The sequence below is a fragment of the Limulus polyphemus genome, unplaced genomic scaffold (assembly GCF_000517525.1).
Source record: "Limulus polyphemus unplaced genomic scaffold, Limulus_polyphemus-2.1.2 Scaffold244, whole genome shotgun sequence".
Taxonomy (NCBI): domain Eukaryota; kingdom Metazoa; phylum Arthropoda; class Merostomata; order Xiphosura; family Limulidae; genus Limulus; species Limulus polyphemus.
In genome coordinates, this window is record NW_013665854.1 from 258,916 (window position 1) to 273,466 (window position 14,551).

The window sequence follows — 14,551 nt, forward strand, 5'->3', positions numbered from 1 at the left end:
GTTTCCCCCCTCTTATATATACCAGCCTACCCTATCTAGTAAATACTAGAGCATTCGCCAAAGTACATGATAGTTCTAGAAACGTTGCGTCACAGTAGTCATGTGACTCGCTGACGCAACAATACCAAACAACAATATTTTAAATGTTGAAGTTTGTTTGACTGAATTTGATAACTTTAACCTCATGTGTCAAACTGTGATTTAGATATTTTATGGATTACGACCTTTTTGCGTAAAAACCCGCTCTATACTTTACGGCTGTTGACGCATTTGAAGAGTGACAATAAAAATCCCACTATTTGATTAGAGCAAAGTAGCCTAAGAACTGTCATCATTCTAAAGACGGCCATTCCCAGATAACCCTGGTGTAGCTTTTTGCGAAATTCTGAAAGAAACCAAACCCACTTGCTAATAGAAGCTATAATGTGGTGGTACCATGATAATGCTTTAATTATATACATATACCAGTTATACAAACGAAGTTTACGTAAAATTAGAATATACTAGGCAATGTAACAATGCCAAATAGTCTAGATAAACTAAAGCTTCATGAACTAATGAAAAGCAAAATACGATAAAAGTTGCATGTAAAATATTCACACAAGCCAAAGATCTCGTTGTCACGAACTATTAAATGTCTTTATAAACTAATATAACAAAGTAACTCCTAGTAAAATATATAAATACCAATGCATTTGTCGATATATGTATATGTAACTAACGGACAATATACTTAAATATTTAGTCTGAGATTTATACATATATATAAAACTGTTTATAAGTAATTGATATATACCTATATATATTGATACTTCTCAAAAATATGTGATGTGCTGAACAATCTAGAATAATTATATAATTTTAAGATGACTGCCCACAGTTAACGATACTAATATTATAAAATTATGCACGCAGAAAAGTTTTATAAACACACAGCAGGCGTGACTAAGGTGAAAAGCAAACTAATTTGGATAGTTCTTCACTTATGTCGTATTACATAAGTAAGCAATAAGAATATTTTAAAATTTGCCCCTGATGAAAAAAAGGTCTACCTTTCGAAAGCGCTCGAGGTATTGGGTTTCGGATTTTTGTCTTTAATCGATTTCTTGAACATATATATATCTTTAACATCGTAAATTGGATTTTCTTTATTTAACCACGATATTTTTCAGTAAAGAAACATATATATACTCGTATTATCATCTTCTATATACGTGGGTGTCCGCAGAAAATTTTCCAAAGGGATGGGGCAAAGTCAAAATCGAGGGACAATTCATATACGTATGCTGAATTAATAATGAAAGATTTGTTTCTCGTTTTCCAATGGAGGGGGTAAATTCTTATGTAATATGCTGCTAAATGAAGTACAGTACAGAAGCAATAAGAGTATAGAGCGATATGAAACGATCTTCAAATGACATAAGAACTGTGGATTATGGAGAGATAAATTATCTAGGCTTACGCTTTATTTCAACTAAAACTTTTAAATTCAAACCTAATGAGTGAAATATAAACAACTGTTTATGATCAATTTTTTTAAGTACACTAATAACTAATATATTTGTAGATTTAATGGCTGGTTTTTAAATTGAGCCTATATTTTATGAGATAAAATTGTTTATGGTAATTTTCTTTTAATTATCTGATGTTTCACTTCACTCTAGCTAGAGTTTGATTATAATAGTTATTACAATATATAAGTATAACCGTATATATATATATATAACAACTATTAGAATTTATTATTTGATTGGTTATTTGTCGTTAAGTACAAACCCACACAATGAATTAACTGTGCTGTATCGAAACCCGGTTTTTAGCATTATTAGCATTCAGATGTACCGCTGAGTCCACTGCTGGGACAACAGTAAGTTTACGGAATTACAACATTAAAATCCGGGGCTCGATTACCCGCAGTGGACACAGCAATTGTTCTATGTCGCTTTCCTATAAAACAAATAAACTTACCGCTGAGCTAGAAGTTATCAAGGATGATGTCTTACTAATAAATGCACAATTAAAATTTCTTAATGCTTTTCATGGAAATGGATTAATTCGAATTTTTAACTGTCTTCAAAGAAAATCGTTGAAGATGGATTATGTGTAATTAGAAACGACTGAAATAAAATGTATATTTTCACCATTGTCTTGATCTTGTTTATGGAAAGCGCCACATCCGCAAATCTAATGTAGACATTAGCTGTTAGGCTTAACCAGCTAACGCTATTATTTTTGTTAAACATGTTGTTTTATTTGATTTAGATACTATGCAGAGTATTTTGTCACTCAATGCTACCTCTTGTAAAGAAATAAGCTGGAACGTAAGATTTTTATTTTATAATATCTCGATTTTATTTATTGCCCTCTTTTTACATTATTAGTAAAACTAAAAATGGTTAAGTTCAATCATTTCGTCAACACCTGTATAAATTTAGAAAAAATATAAAAAACGACCTTTACACTCCAGATAATAACAATAAAGAAATTTTTGAGTTCAGCCAACATTTAGCCATTGTGGCTTTTTCAGGGTCAGTAGTACAAGAGCTGCTATTATTTTTGTAAGTTGGATTTATTTAATTATTATTGTTTTATCTGATTTAGAAACAATGTAAAGTATTTTGCTGTCGTTAAGTGCTACCTCTCGGCTCTAGTAAAGAAACAAGCTGAAAGTGAAACGTAAGATTTTTATTTTATAATATTTTGATTTTTTTATTGTCCAAAATTCATTAAATATGAACAGTTCTTGTATTATATCCTGAAAAACTGTATAAACTATACCAACTGTTACTTAGTTAGTATTTAGTTTTGTTATTAATGTTAGTAGGAATAGCTAGTACTACTACTGTACTTAGTATTACTATTACCACTAGAGTGGTTAGGCTATTACTATTTACTTTTTAGATTGTAATTAGATAGAGAAATAGCATATCATCATTCTGAAGTTGCCATAAAACTACATTAGTATTACAGTAATCACTTATAATTGAAAGTTATCATTTTTATGATTTAGTAATGGTTCATTTCATGGATTGTTACATAGATCTCAGGAGAAATGTGAATATTTCAGTGGAAAGAGTATTATTATTCTTGAATCTGAGTCTTAGTCTAACCTATTTACTGATAAGAACAACTCATTTTGGGAACCTTGCTGATTTCTGTCATAGTCAAACAAGACTAAAGATACATTGTACTGTAACTTATGTACAGAGAATTCCATAAAATATAAAATCTTTAAAATTTCTGATACATTTGACATTGTAGTGAAGTATTTATAAAACTTGAAAATATTTTCATATAAGTTGACATGAATGTATTGTACTTGAAATGATTAAGAAGAAGTAGGACTTGTATTATAAGATATGCTCCTAGTTGGAAAGACATTTATTCAAACCATGAACCTATTTACTTCTTAATTTGTTTTTTTTTCTTTCAGTAAATTTCAGGCACCTCAGTACTTCCAAGTTCCAGTTGATGTGCTGTACATTTTTTCGTGTCATGCTGCAAAAGGTTAGTTCCATTCTGTGAACATTTCTGTCAACAGTAAATAATATGCCCGAAATAACACTGCTCTAAGTGTTAACTATGCTTTTAAGTAAATTATAAGTTTCATTGTTACTATAATTTTAAACCACATGAATAAGTTTTGCATTTTCTTTTTTATAGTGGTGAAATAGAAAATTATTACAGAAGTCTTAATACTATTTGTATATCTTGAAACAAGGGATATGATATGTCCATAAATAACACATCAAATAATACATATTTTTGGTTTCAAGTGATACTGGTATGAAATGTTGTTATGAGAGGTACAGAGTTACTGATTTCTGTAATTTTACTTTTAGGTCTCTAATGGACATGGATGATGATACACATCTGTGTCTTCGATGTAACAGTACTATAATTGGACTTGACAATTATGTCATACACCGTAAGGAACATTGCACAGTAGCAAAGCCAGACACAACAAACCAATTTCCATCAAACTCAGTTTCTGGTTATCAAAGTGTGACGGATGTTTTTCAGTCTAATACTTGTACACCTAGTGCCTCAGATTTTTTTTCCTACCTAGAACTTCAGAGTACAGCAACTCCATCTGACCCTTCCAAGAAAGAACTGACATCTTCATTCCAACAAGGTACTAGAACATATTCGGAACAAGAAGAGGAATCAGACCATGAATTTGGAAATCATGATGTGTTTGAGGAAAGTGATGATGACACTCATCCTCCTCAGTCACACACTGGAGGAAAGTGGAAACCTGGGAGTCGACCAGAACAGTACACTCGAAATCAGTGGGAAAGAAATCCATCATCAGGAGAAGATGATGAAGATTTAAATTTAGCACTTTCAGAACCTTCCATTCAAAGACAAGATCATGAGGAAAAAGTTAAGAAAAAGTTAGAATGCAAACTGTGCAACAGAAAGTATTCTGATAAGGGTTCTTATGAAAGACATCTTGATACAAGGCTTCATTTCAAGCGATCACATTTAGAAAGGGATGTTAGATGTTTGACCTCTGGAATCGGTCTTGACTCAAGTAAACAACAGTTTAAGAAAGCTCAAAGACTGATACATTTACCACAGAAGGGTGGTTTTGTCAAAAGTACTTTAAAGACAGAGCTTAAGTGTATTCAGTGTTGCAAACGATTTGTTAAACCATATGAATTTGCACTGCATCTTCTGAGCGACAAACACAGACAGGCATTTAATTTAAGAGAAGACTGGGTGAATCATGTATTACAGAATGAAGCAGTAATGGTCAAATCATTGCTCTTCCGTTGTTTGATTTGTTCCTTTTATTTTGCTCAACAAGAGTGTTTTCTTGCTCACGTGAGAGAGAAACAACATCTCCAGAAGGCAGCTCAAGCGAGGAGGTCCCTAATTTGTACATCATGCCAGTATGAATGTTATGCAAATGACGAAATGTTAAATCATTTGACTTCTGCTGTTCATAACAAAAATGTCACAGAAATTCTGCCACAGCATCCAGTTATTTTATCAGAAAATTCTATTAGAAAGTCATGTGATATTTGTCCAAAGCAATGTGAAATAAAAAAGTGTGTGTTATCATCAGAGAAAAAAATAAGGAAAGAGAATAGTTCAGATAGTGTAATAAACCCATATATAAACAACTTAACTGTACTAAACAACAGAAGTCTGAAAATATCAAAAAATGGTCATAAATCAAAGCTTATTCGAGAAAACATAGTTAAAATGATAAAAAATACGGAGTATAAGATGAGGAAAAACTGGTGTTGTAAGGAATGTAAAAAAGAATTTGGTAAGTTAGATTATTACAAACATGTATTAAGTAGTCATCCTGAAAATTGTCATGAATGTAAAATCTGTAAAATAAAATTTTTCTCATCCTCTAAACTGCAAAAACATATGAATACAGCTTATCACAAAAAGCAAGAAAGAGTTAAAACTCGCCATGCCAAGCATGAGGGAAATTTGATTTGTGAAATGTGTAATTGTGGCTTTTTGACATTAGCTGATATTATTTTTCATAAAATAGACTTTCACCATTCTGAAGGTTTGGAGATGCATGTAGTGGGAAATGTAGAGAAAATGCAAGAGTCCATGAAGGAAGTTGATTATCAATTCATAAGGAATGAAAAGAAAAATATTAAAGATATCCAAAAACGGTATCCTTGTCCATACTGCAGAAGAATTTTCTCTCGTGCGGTCCTTCGAAGTCACCTTATTGTACATACTGGTGAAAAACCTCACACGTGTCACATTTGTAGAGCAACATTTACACAGAAAGGTACTCTTATGGTTCATATTAAACGACATCTAGGGATAAAAAAAATGAAATGTGACCATTGCAATTATGCGTGTGTCACAAAAGGTGCTTTAAATCGTCACCTTCAAGTCCATTTGGTTGAGCGACCACGCCCCTTTTTATGTGAAGAATGTGGTTCTTCACATTCAGATAGGGGCAGCCTCAACTATCACATGAAGATTCATTTGAAAAAATTTGATTACAAATGTCCTGTAGATGGTTGTCATCATGCCTGTCGTTCAAAGAGTGAATTAAAAATTCACATGTGTTCACATACTAATGAACGTCCATATCTTTGCGATAAATGTGGATATGCAGGAAAAACAAGTGGGCAGTTGAAAAAACACCAGAAGTGTCACACAGGTGAGAAGCCATTTAAATGTCGATACTGTTCATACTCTGCAACCTTTAGTAGTCATCTCCGTCGACATATGAGGTTACATACGGGTTCTAAGCCTTATCAGTGTCCCTATTGTTCCTACTCTTGTAACACACAAGAGAATATTCGCAAACATATCTTAAAAACAAAAAAACATATTGGAAAGAAAATGTATCCATGTCGCTTTTGTGAGTTTGGTTGCAATGACTTTCAAGAGTACAAGAAACATCTTCTTGATTATCATCTGGAACATTTTCCTGAAGGAGAGAGAGATATTGATTCATCGTATGTCTCTGGTTTGTATACCAAAGATAATACTAATGTTGATGATGGGTTTATCCCAATAGATACATTAGGTTCTCAGTCGGAACTAAGAGAAACGAGTTCCTGTTCACTTTCAAGAAAACACTGTAAGACAAGAAGAAAAAAAAATAACACAACAGACGATTTAAGGGGGGCCACTGTTATTAAAGATGAAGGTAATATTGTTGAGATACCTGAGATGGCAAGGCTTCAGGAGGTTGATCATGTTGAAATCTCTACAGTTAGTGAAGCAACAGTAAAAGGTGTTACTGTTACTGCACAAGCCAATTCAAGTGCATTGACATTAGACAACTTTGAGCCAAAGGTAGATTTACATCAGGCTGTTACAGGGGTTTCTGACACTGGTGTTTTATCAAACACTAGAATAGAATTAGCAACTAGTGATTTTTTTATTACTGATAACCCTGATTACTTTAGCTCTGAACAGACTCTAGTGGAAGAATTACCAGATAGTTTACATGGAAGTGTAACACATGGTTATGAATACACAACTTACACAGAGGAAAATAATGCTGAAACAATTATTATATACATGCCTGTGTGAAAAAGACTACAGTAAACGATTTTGTTAATCAATTTTTTTGTTTTAGTCATTGGACTTGAGTTGATTGCTGTTAATGGTGAATCAATTAAGGCAACGAAACCTTTAAAATTGGTGCCTTTCTTGGAAAGATGTCCAATATTTTAAAAAAGTGATGAGAATTTTTTTTTATAGTTTTCTGAATTAGCCATTGCAAGAGAATTACACCATCTGAAGTTCAAGGTAGATGAAACAGTAGGTAAACATTTATAGTGCTTGTTAAATCAGGTTTTAAATATTCCTCAAGTTTTTTTCATATACTGTTGTATATATATTATTATTATTTGCATGGAAGAATATAATTTTCCTGACAAATGAACATATTAAAAAAGCCTATAATATTCAGTTTGCATCTTTACTGAATTAAAAATATTTTCTGAAAATTTTTATACTAGAATCAAGTTGGTTGAAAAATGCTATATACAGTTCTTCCTTATCTTTGATGACTGTTATTTGTCAAACCAGTATATTTTTTACATTTCTCAATGAATTATGCTAATCAACTTAGGAAAATGCTTGCATACAAAATGTTTTCAAAACATAAAACTGCCCAACATAATTGTAGTGAAGGCAACATTACCTAGTACTCTTAGCATCTAATTTCATTTCTTACATATATTTTTCTTTGGGAATATGAGTATTTGGAACTATGTCAATCCAAGATGAAATAGTACATGTTTTTAAAGAAACTTGTATGAACCAAAGAGAGAAAAATAATTATAAGATTAAACTAATTTAGCTATTAGGCATTTACTGTTGGTTTTCATGAAAAAATGAAACTAAAGTTGTTTCTTTTTATTAAGACAAATTTAAGTCAATTTGTCATGTTTTTCCATAGATAATGAGATTGTATTACAGTTTATAGCACAGACCAGTTATAGATCATGATATATTATTTAAATATGTTATAATTACTCTCTGTTTTTGGATACAAACAAAAAGAAAGATTTGACTTGTGTGTGCATGGATTAATCTATCCTGTCTGAAATACAATAATATTAACAACATATGACTTTTGAAGTTCCTACTTCTGATGTCTTTGTTGTAAATCTTATTTCTGTCATTATGTAATATGACATTGATATGAACTACTAGTCATTTCATTTTTTGTATCTTATTTCTGACACTATTATGGTTTTTTATAGAAGACTATCACCTTATCTTCTCTTTGTGAGGTTTACTTATGAGTAATACTGGTGTACTTTGGTTGCAGATTTTGTTGAATAAGACCGATGTCTGTAGGTTTACTTTCTTCTTGAGAAGATTTCTAAGAAGAAAGTAAACCTACAGACATTGGTCTTATTCAACAAAATCTGCTTATGAGTAATATCAAACAAAATACTTGAAAATTTTGATATATGTATGATAATTACATTAAAAATAACTAAATTTCTGATTATATAAGCAATTTCCAAATACTGACATTTAACATTGTAAAATAAAATTATAAGCTGTTTTGTTTGAAGTTAAGCACAAAGCTACACAATGGAATATCTGTGCTATGCCCACCAAGAATATCAAAACCTGGTTTCCTGCACTGTAAGTCTGCAGACATACCACTATATGTATAAGCAACTTAGCCTTAACACACGTTATTGGGAAAGTTTACAATTGTAAAAAGGTTATATACCAAATGATCTTGCATTAGACATAAAAAAAATACATTTGCTGAGTTATACAAAAGGCTACACAAGGGTTACCTGCACTAGCCATTCCTAATTTTGCAGCAACAGACTAGGGGGACGGTAGCTAACCATCACCACCCACTGGCAATTCTTGCAAGACACATTGGTGGGATTACATTGTCATTCTTATAATGCATTCATGGCCAAATAGTGTATAGCACACTTAAAAAATTGTTTTTTGTTGCAATAGGATGTGAACCTCAAATCCATAGTTCGGCACGCTAACTACTGGGTCACATAACACCAGTTTAATCTTTGAGCCAATAATTCAAGGATGGGTCAACAATCTGTAGTGTGCTGCTTAGTGTAATATGTTGGTAACTTACCAAGACTGCCCTCTAATTTTGAGGTGTGGGGTTTATTTTCTTTTGATTGTTTTTCAAAGGTTGGGAACCATTGCTCCAGTACAGAGGTTATGTTAAATTACATTGATTTTGAAGCCTCGCCATACCTCGATGACTGTAGTGTAGTTCCCTTTGCAGTTGTAAGACTGTCCCCCCCTCCCCATGTGCTTTTCATATCCATGTAGCATTCAATGATGATACAAGGCCTCATTTCCAGATGGAAATGCTGATGGCTTTTCTCACTAACCTTTGCATTCTTGGATTCTCACCTGTTACAAGACACTGCACTTTGCTTACCTATGACTTTTTGCAGGTTTCTTTTTTATTGTTCTGGTACTCCATGTTCATCCGTATTCTTTTATTCTCCAATTCCATTAAGTACAAGGGATATCACTGCCTTGAAAATTCTAAATTTCCAACCTGCACTTATCTATATGATCTGAGTGTATCAATATTTTGCATCATATAGAACTGTTAAATATATTTTCTAAAAGTGATCATTTTTATGTGGTATAATACTAACTAGGGAATGCCAAATAGTTAAAATGTAGTTGTGATACCTTCTGTTCCATAGTGACTTGCATATTCAAAATTATTTTAATTTACTCAACCTCTGTATCTTCAAAAGATAAAAGTAATTTTTTTTAAGAGTAAGGTAAACTTGCAATAACTCTTTACATTAAAAATGATAAAATAAATAAAATCTTCAAATTTTCACGATTTGTATGAATTAAAATTGATAAATTCAAAACAATTTTTTTTTGCAACTATGCTATAAATTAAGACAAATGGAAAATCAAAATACAGAAACTGATGTTTTTAAGACTTGGATATAAAAAAAATCATAAAATGACATTAGTGTATCTGTAAATATAAATTTTAAAGCATGGGAAATATTAGTGTTTCGTAAAATACGCATAATTTTTTCAGGAAACAGTTGGCTTATTCAGCTGTGATAAGTCTTCATGCAAAGACATAGTATCACATTTACATGTGAAGTAGGTGCAAAAGTTAACTACATTAGAAAAATATATTTATTATATTTCGTTCTTTAGATATAGCAGTCAAAAGTAAAAACTTTCATGTTTTGGTTGTGTATTAAACTCCTAAATTTTTAAAGTAAAGAGTGTGATAATACATGTTATCAAATGGACAAGGTTTTCTGGGAAATTTTTAAGTTCAGTTTATCTTTTATGTTTTAATATTCAACAAGTTCTTTAGTTTAGTTGAAAAAAAAATCCAGAAAACATCCCATGACACAAATGATACTTTTGGCCATAGAAAATAAAACTCTGAAAGTATGTCTTTATTTACATTTTTTTTTTTCTCAGTGGTGTACATTTCAAGCATTTTTGCAAAAAAAAATAATAATAAAAAAAATAATGAAACTGTAATACCTATATAATACAAAAATTTGGCAAACTTGTATAGTAGTAATGGCACATTAAAGGGTTTGTTTAAATCACTAAGAACATGAAAGTTATAAGTATCTGAATTCTCTCAATTTCCTATACACATTTATACAATGCTAACATACAATTTATACAGTACATTAAATGGTCATATAATAATTTACAGTTCCATAAATATTTTTCTAAAAAGAAAAAATTAATGAATGAAAACATACCAAGCAAATTTTTTTTTGAATCATGATAGTCAGTGCAATAATTGCAAAAACTATAAAATTTATTATGCAGTTATGTAATACTTGCTGTTACTTAGTATATTTAAACTTACGTTTTTAAGCTAAATGATTTTAGTAAGTTGTCACATCATTCAATGAAGGGAAATTAGCTCAATTTTATTTTACTATAATTTATTTCCAGTATGCCTCAAATAATAAATGATTGTGGCTTGTTATAATACGTATCTGTAATGGTGAGCTTGAACAATTTATTAACTATAAAGAACAATCATCACAGTCAGAAACAATTGTTAGTTTGATCAAGGTTATATTTGAAGTAGAACTGTATTTCCATGTTTTCAAATAAACAAAACATTTTTTTAGAACCAAGTGCTGTGACAGGATGTACATTCATGTAACTTTAAATCCAGGTGTGTGTGTGTATATATGTATTAATGAAATTTTAAAACAAATTGTGCTAAGTCCTGTAAAACCACCTGCATTATATGATTTGCATCCTAAATTGAGAGTTAATATGTATTCAAATGAATAGGAACATAAGGTTTTTGAATTTCTTATAAAATTTAAAAATCATATACATTTAGCCCTAATCCTTAATCACATACCTTATTAAATGTATAATTATACACAAATGTACAAATGATTGTTTATCCACTTCAACCACCATTCAGCTATAACTTGAGATGTATCATCTTTGGATCACATACACAGGTTTCTTTATTCTGTGTTGGCATTTGTTAATAAACATATTCTTGGTTCTAAAGAACTTATATCTACAAACAAAACAAACTATTAGTTTATACAAGTATGTTACAATCTCAATATCAAAATTTGGTTAGTGCTTCTATCCTGAACATATGCGGCAATAAATTTGCAACTGATTATGCATTTGATGAGATGAATACACCCCCCCCCCCCAAGAAAAAGATGTGCAGATAAGATTAATTCTCATCTTTGCAGTGAATAAATCAGGCTAAAAAAAGAAAGATTTTACTTCTGTCAAAAGTTCATTTTGTAGTGATTCCAGGTTGCACAGTATCCAAACGACGGTAAAACAGGAGATAAGGAACCCGAGGTGGATTGTAACGGAGAAGTTGTTTTTCAGTTATAGGAGTTATGGTAAAGTCATCACAGCGCAACCAACCTCCAGAACCAGCATGATACACATCTGTTATATAGTGACCTTTAACAGCTTCCTTTCCTTCATGGTATACCACTGTGAAGACAGTTCATTCATTAACAACTACAAAAGAAATCTTACATAATTATCTTTTCAAAACCTACTTTAACAAAAAAGAAAAGATAAATTATTATTATGCTTTCTGAACTGTTAATTTCCTGGAGTGCCAACCTTCAAAATATCTGTGCCTAATTCTACTTGTTTCATTGAGTAATGCAGTTGGTGAAAGCTCTCTGAAACATTAAAAAAGCTGACAAAATTTTACAGAATTGTAACTTAATGCTTAAAGTCTTCCTCAAACAAAAATACCTTATTATGCAAAGTTAATTTACTGATGGAAACAGTGGGATCATTTACTTTGATATTATTATAAAAAAATTAATAAATAAAACAATGAAAGCAAATAATCATTCTTATACCATTTTGTAATAAAGTCCAAGACTTTTAAATAGTGGATAATAACAGTGAATTTTATCTAACCACCTAAAGAGCTGGGCAATTCAAAGAAATTTGATAACTGATTCATTGTGGGTCTCATTAATTGGATGTTTATTATTCTTACATGAGATTTGAATAGTTGAAATAATCAAAACACCTCTTTCAATTAGTTGGTTAACTTCATGACATCAGTTGATTTAACTATAATTTCAGATTACCTGACACTAAATGTAACTGATTCTCACAGCTAATCAAGTTAACGCTGTTAAGCTATACATGGTATTGTTCAATATATATATCTGAATTTACTAAGTGTATTTTCGTGACACTTGACAAGCTTTTAGTAAACTGTTACGTCTCCGTTTGTTAATGGATTTTTCCGTAACTTCGATCTGACGAAACTTAACGACAAAAGTCTTTACTTAATAAAACTGGTTTATTATTTCCGAATATAACTCTGCAATACACTTAATCTCAATATTCGCTCTAAAACAAACACTATAACGAACGAACGTTAACTTCAACAATACCCTGTGACTGCAGTTCAATTACTCACTGTCTATACACACATTACCTTACCTTCTTTTATATACCAGCCTACCCTATATCTAGTAAGAACTAGAACATTCGCTAAAGTACATGATAGTTCTAGAAATGTTGCGTCACAGTAGTCATGTGACTCGATGACGCAACAAAACATTGTACAGAAAAACATAATTTTTAATAAAAGTATTTTTAATAAGATTTTTCTGTAAATTTACAAAGCTTTTACCGAGTCTGAATGATATGTGACTTTGATGATAAGAATGAAAATACTTCATCTGACAGTTTCATTTTCATAACCTGCTAAATGAATACCAAAGTTTTTCAGTAAACCTTTATTTTTATCTCTTAATTTCTCTGCCCTAGCATTTATTATATCAAAATCATCAATTTACACGTAGAAAAACACTGAAAGATATGAAAATCAATACTCTTTTTTTTTTCTTGCCTATGAAAACTTTTCATATATGCTTGGTTTTGACTTTATTAATTTACGATGCTCATTAGCACCTAAGTATGTAATAGGTAATTAACCATAGCAGAACTTATGAGTAAACAGTTGATAAAGCTACAATTACTTGACAAAGTTAACTCATGTTAGTCTTGTGAAATACTTATTTCATTTTATTTTTTGTTATCTAACCTGACAACTTTCTAATTTTTACATTTTAGTTACCTTTGTTAAAAATTTTATAACAATATAAAAATATACATAAGAAAAAACAGAAATTTTGGACTTGCATTAGAGATAAAACATATTTAAGCAATTTGTACTTCACAGCATACTTCCTGAGCACAAGTTTTTAGATATTATGTTGGCTCTCCACAAAATCATTAATGTTCCTTCCAAATATGCATTTTAGAACACAAAAAATATATTGGGCACTACAATAGTATGTTCCAAAACTACTACAAGTTAACTAGCTTTCTAACTAAGCTATAAATTGGTTAAAAAAATTTGTTAGCTGCTTGGAGTAGAAAAATATGATTGTAAATAATGAACTGAGACTAAATGTCTACTTACATGTACTAAAACAAAATAAAAGTATAAGGAATTTTGTCATAAATAATTAAATAGCCATGTTAAGAGAGAATTATCAATATTTTTTTGGAAGACAGAATCACAAGGGTGAGGAGTTCATGTTGGCTTGATATATTTTTTTTTAAAGTCTCAGTAAAGCAAGAAGATTGAAGGCTCTAAGTATATATTCCAGATCATCAATATCTTTAGTATGTACTTATAATTAGTTGGACACCCAAAAATCATATAAGAGTATAAAGAAAATTGGTAATTTGGAGCAGAGAATAGAAGATTGAGAAATATTAATGTTCCCAGCTGATAATTAAGACATTAAAATTTGAATCATAAAATATGTTTTGATGCTAAGTTTATTGACATACATTGATAATAACTTTGTTTAATCAAATTTTCAATATAACTGTGAAAGATCAGGACATGTGCACACAGGTTAATCAACCAGCTTTAGCCCTCTGCCTACCACTGGGGCATACACTATTGATGGCTCTTCAAAATTTGTTCTATTACAATTCCTGTAATGTACAATGCTTACATAACTGGACAATATTCCATGAAACATGCCTGTAAATCACTATGAAAGTAACACTTTTTTGAAGAGATACTTTT

General features: G+C 30.8%; 2 protein-coding genes across 3 annotated transcripts in view; one reads left to right on the top strand and one right to left on the bottom strand.

Annotated features, from left to right (window-relative positions):
* The first annotated feature begins 2,174 nt into the window (after window positions 1–2,174).
* LOC106478720 (zinc finger protein 26-like) lies at window positions 2,175–8,327 on the top strand. Of its 2 annotated transcripts, XM_022382379.1 has the most exons (4): window positions 2,189–2,321; window positions 2,602–2,676; window positions 3,434–3,507; window positions 3,843–8,327. In XM_022382379.1, exon 4 carries the CDS (start codon window positions 3,850–3,852, stop codon window positions 7,033–7,035), a length of 3,186 nt encoding a protein of 1,061 aa, XP_022238087.1. In that variant the 5' UTR covers window positions 2,189–2,321; window positions 2,602–2,676; window positions 3,434–3,507; window positions 3,843–3,849; the 3' UTR covers window positions 7,036–8,327. The 2 variants fall into 2 exon arrangements, with proteins under 2 accessions (XP_013794735.1, XP_022238087.1); XM_013939281.2 differs by lacking the exon at window positions 2,602–2,676 and having other exon boundaries at window positions 2,175–2,321.
* Window positions 8,328–10,366: 2,039 nt separating this feature from the next.
* Window positions 10,367–14,551, bottom strand: part of LOC106478721 (ubiquitin carboxyl-terminal hydrolase 10-like) — a 32,770-nt gene continuing 28,585 nt past the window's right edge. The window contains exon 14 of the mRNA XM_013939282.2: window positions 10,367–11,961. Coding sequence (XP_013794736.1) covers window positions 11,753–11,961 — 209 coding nt within the window. The 3' untranslated portion in view covers window positions 10,367–11,752. The remainder of the gene's footprint in view (window positions 11,962–14,551) is intronic.

Bases quoted from the DNA above. Each gene is read 5' to 3' on its own strand.
- LOC106478720 (XM_013939281.2), top strand. From the start codon at position 3,850: ATGGACATGGATGATGATACACATCTGTGTCTTCGATGTAACAGTACT.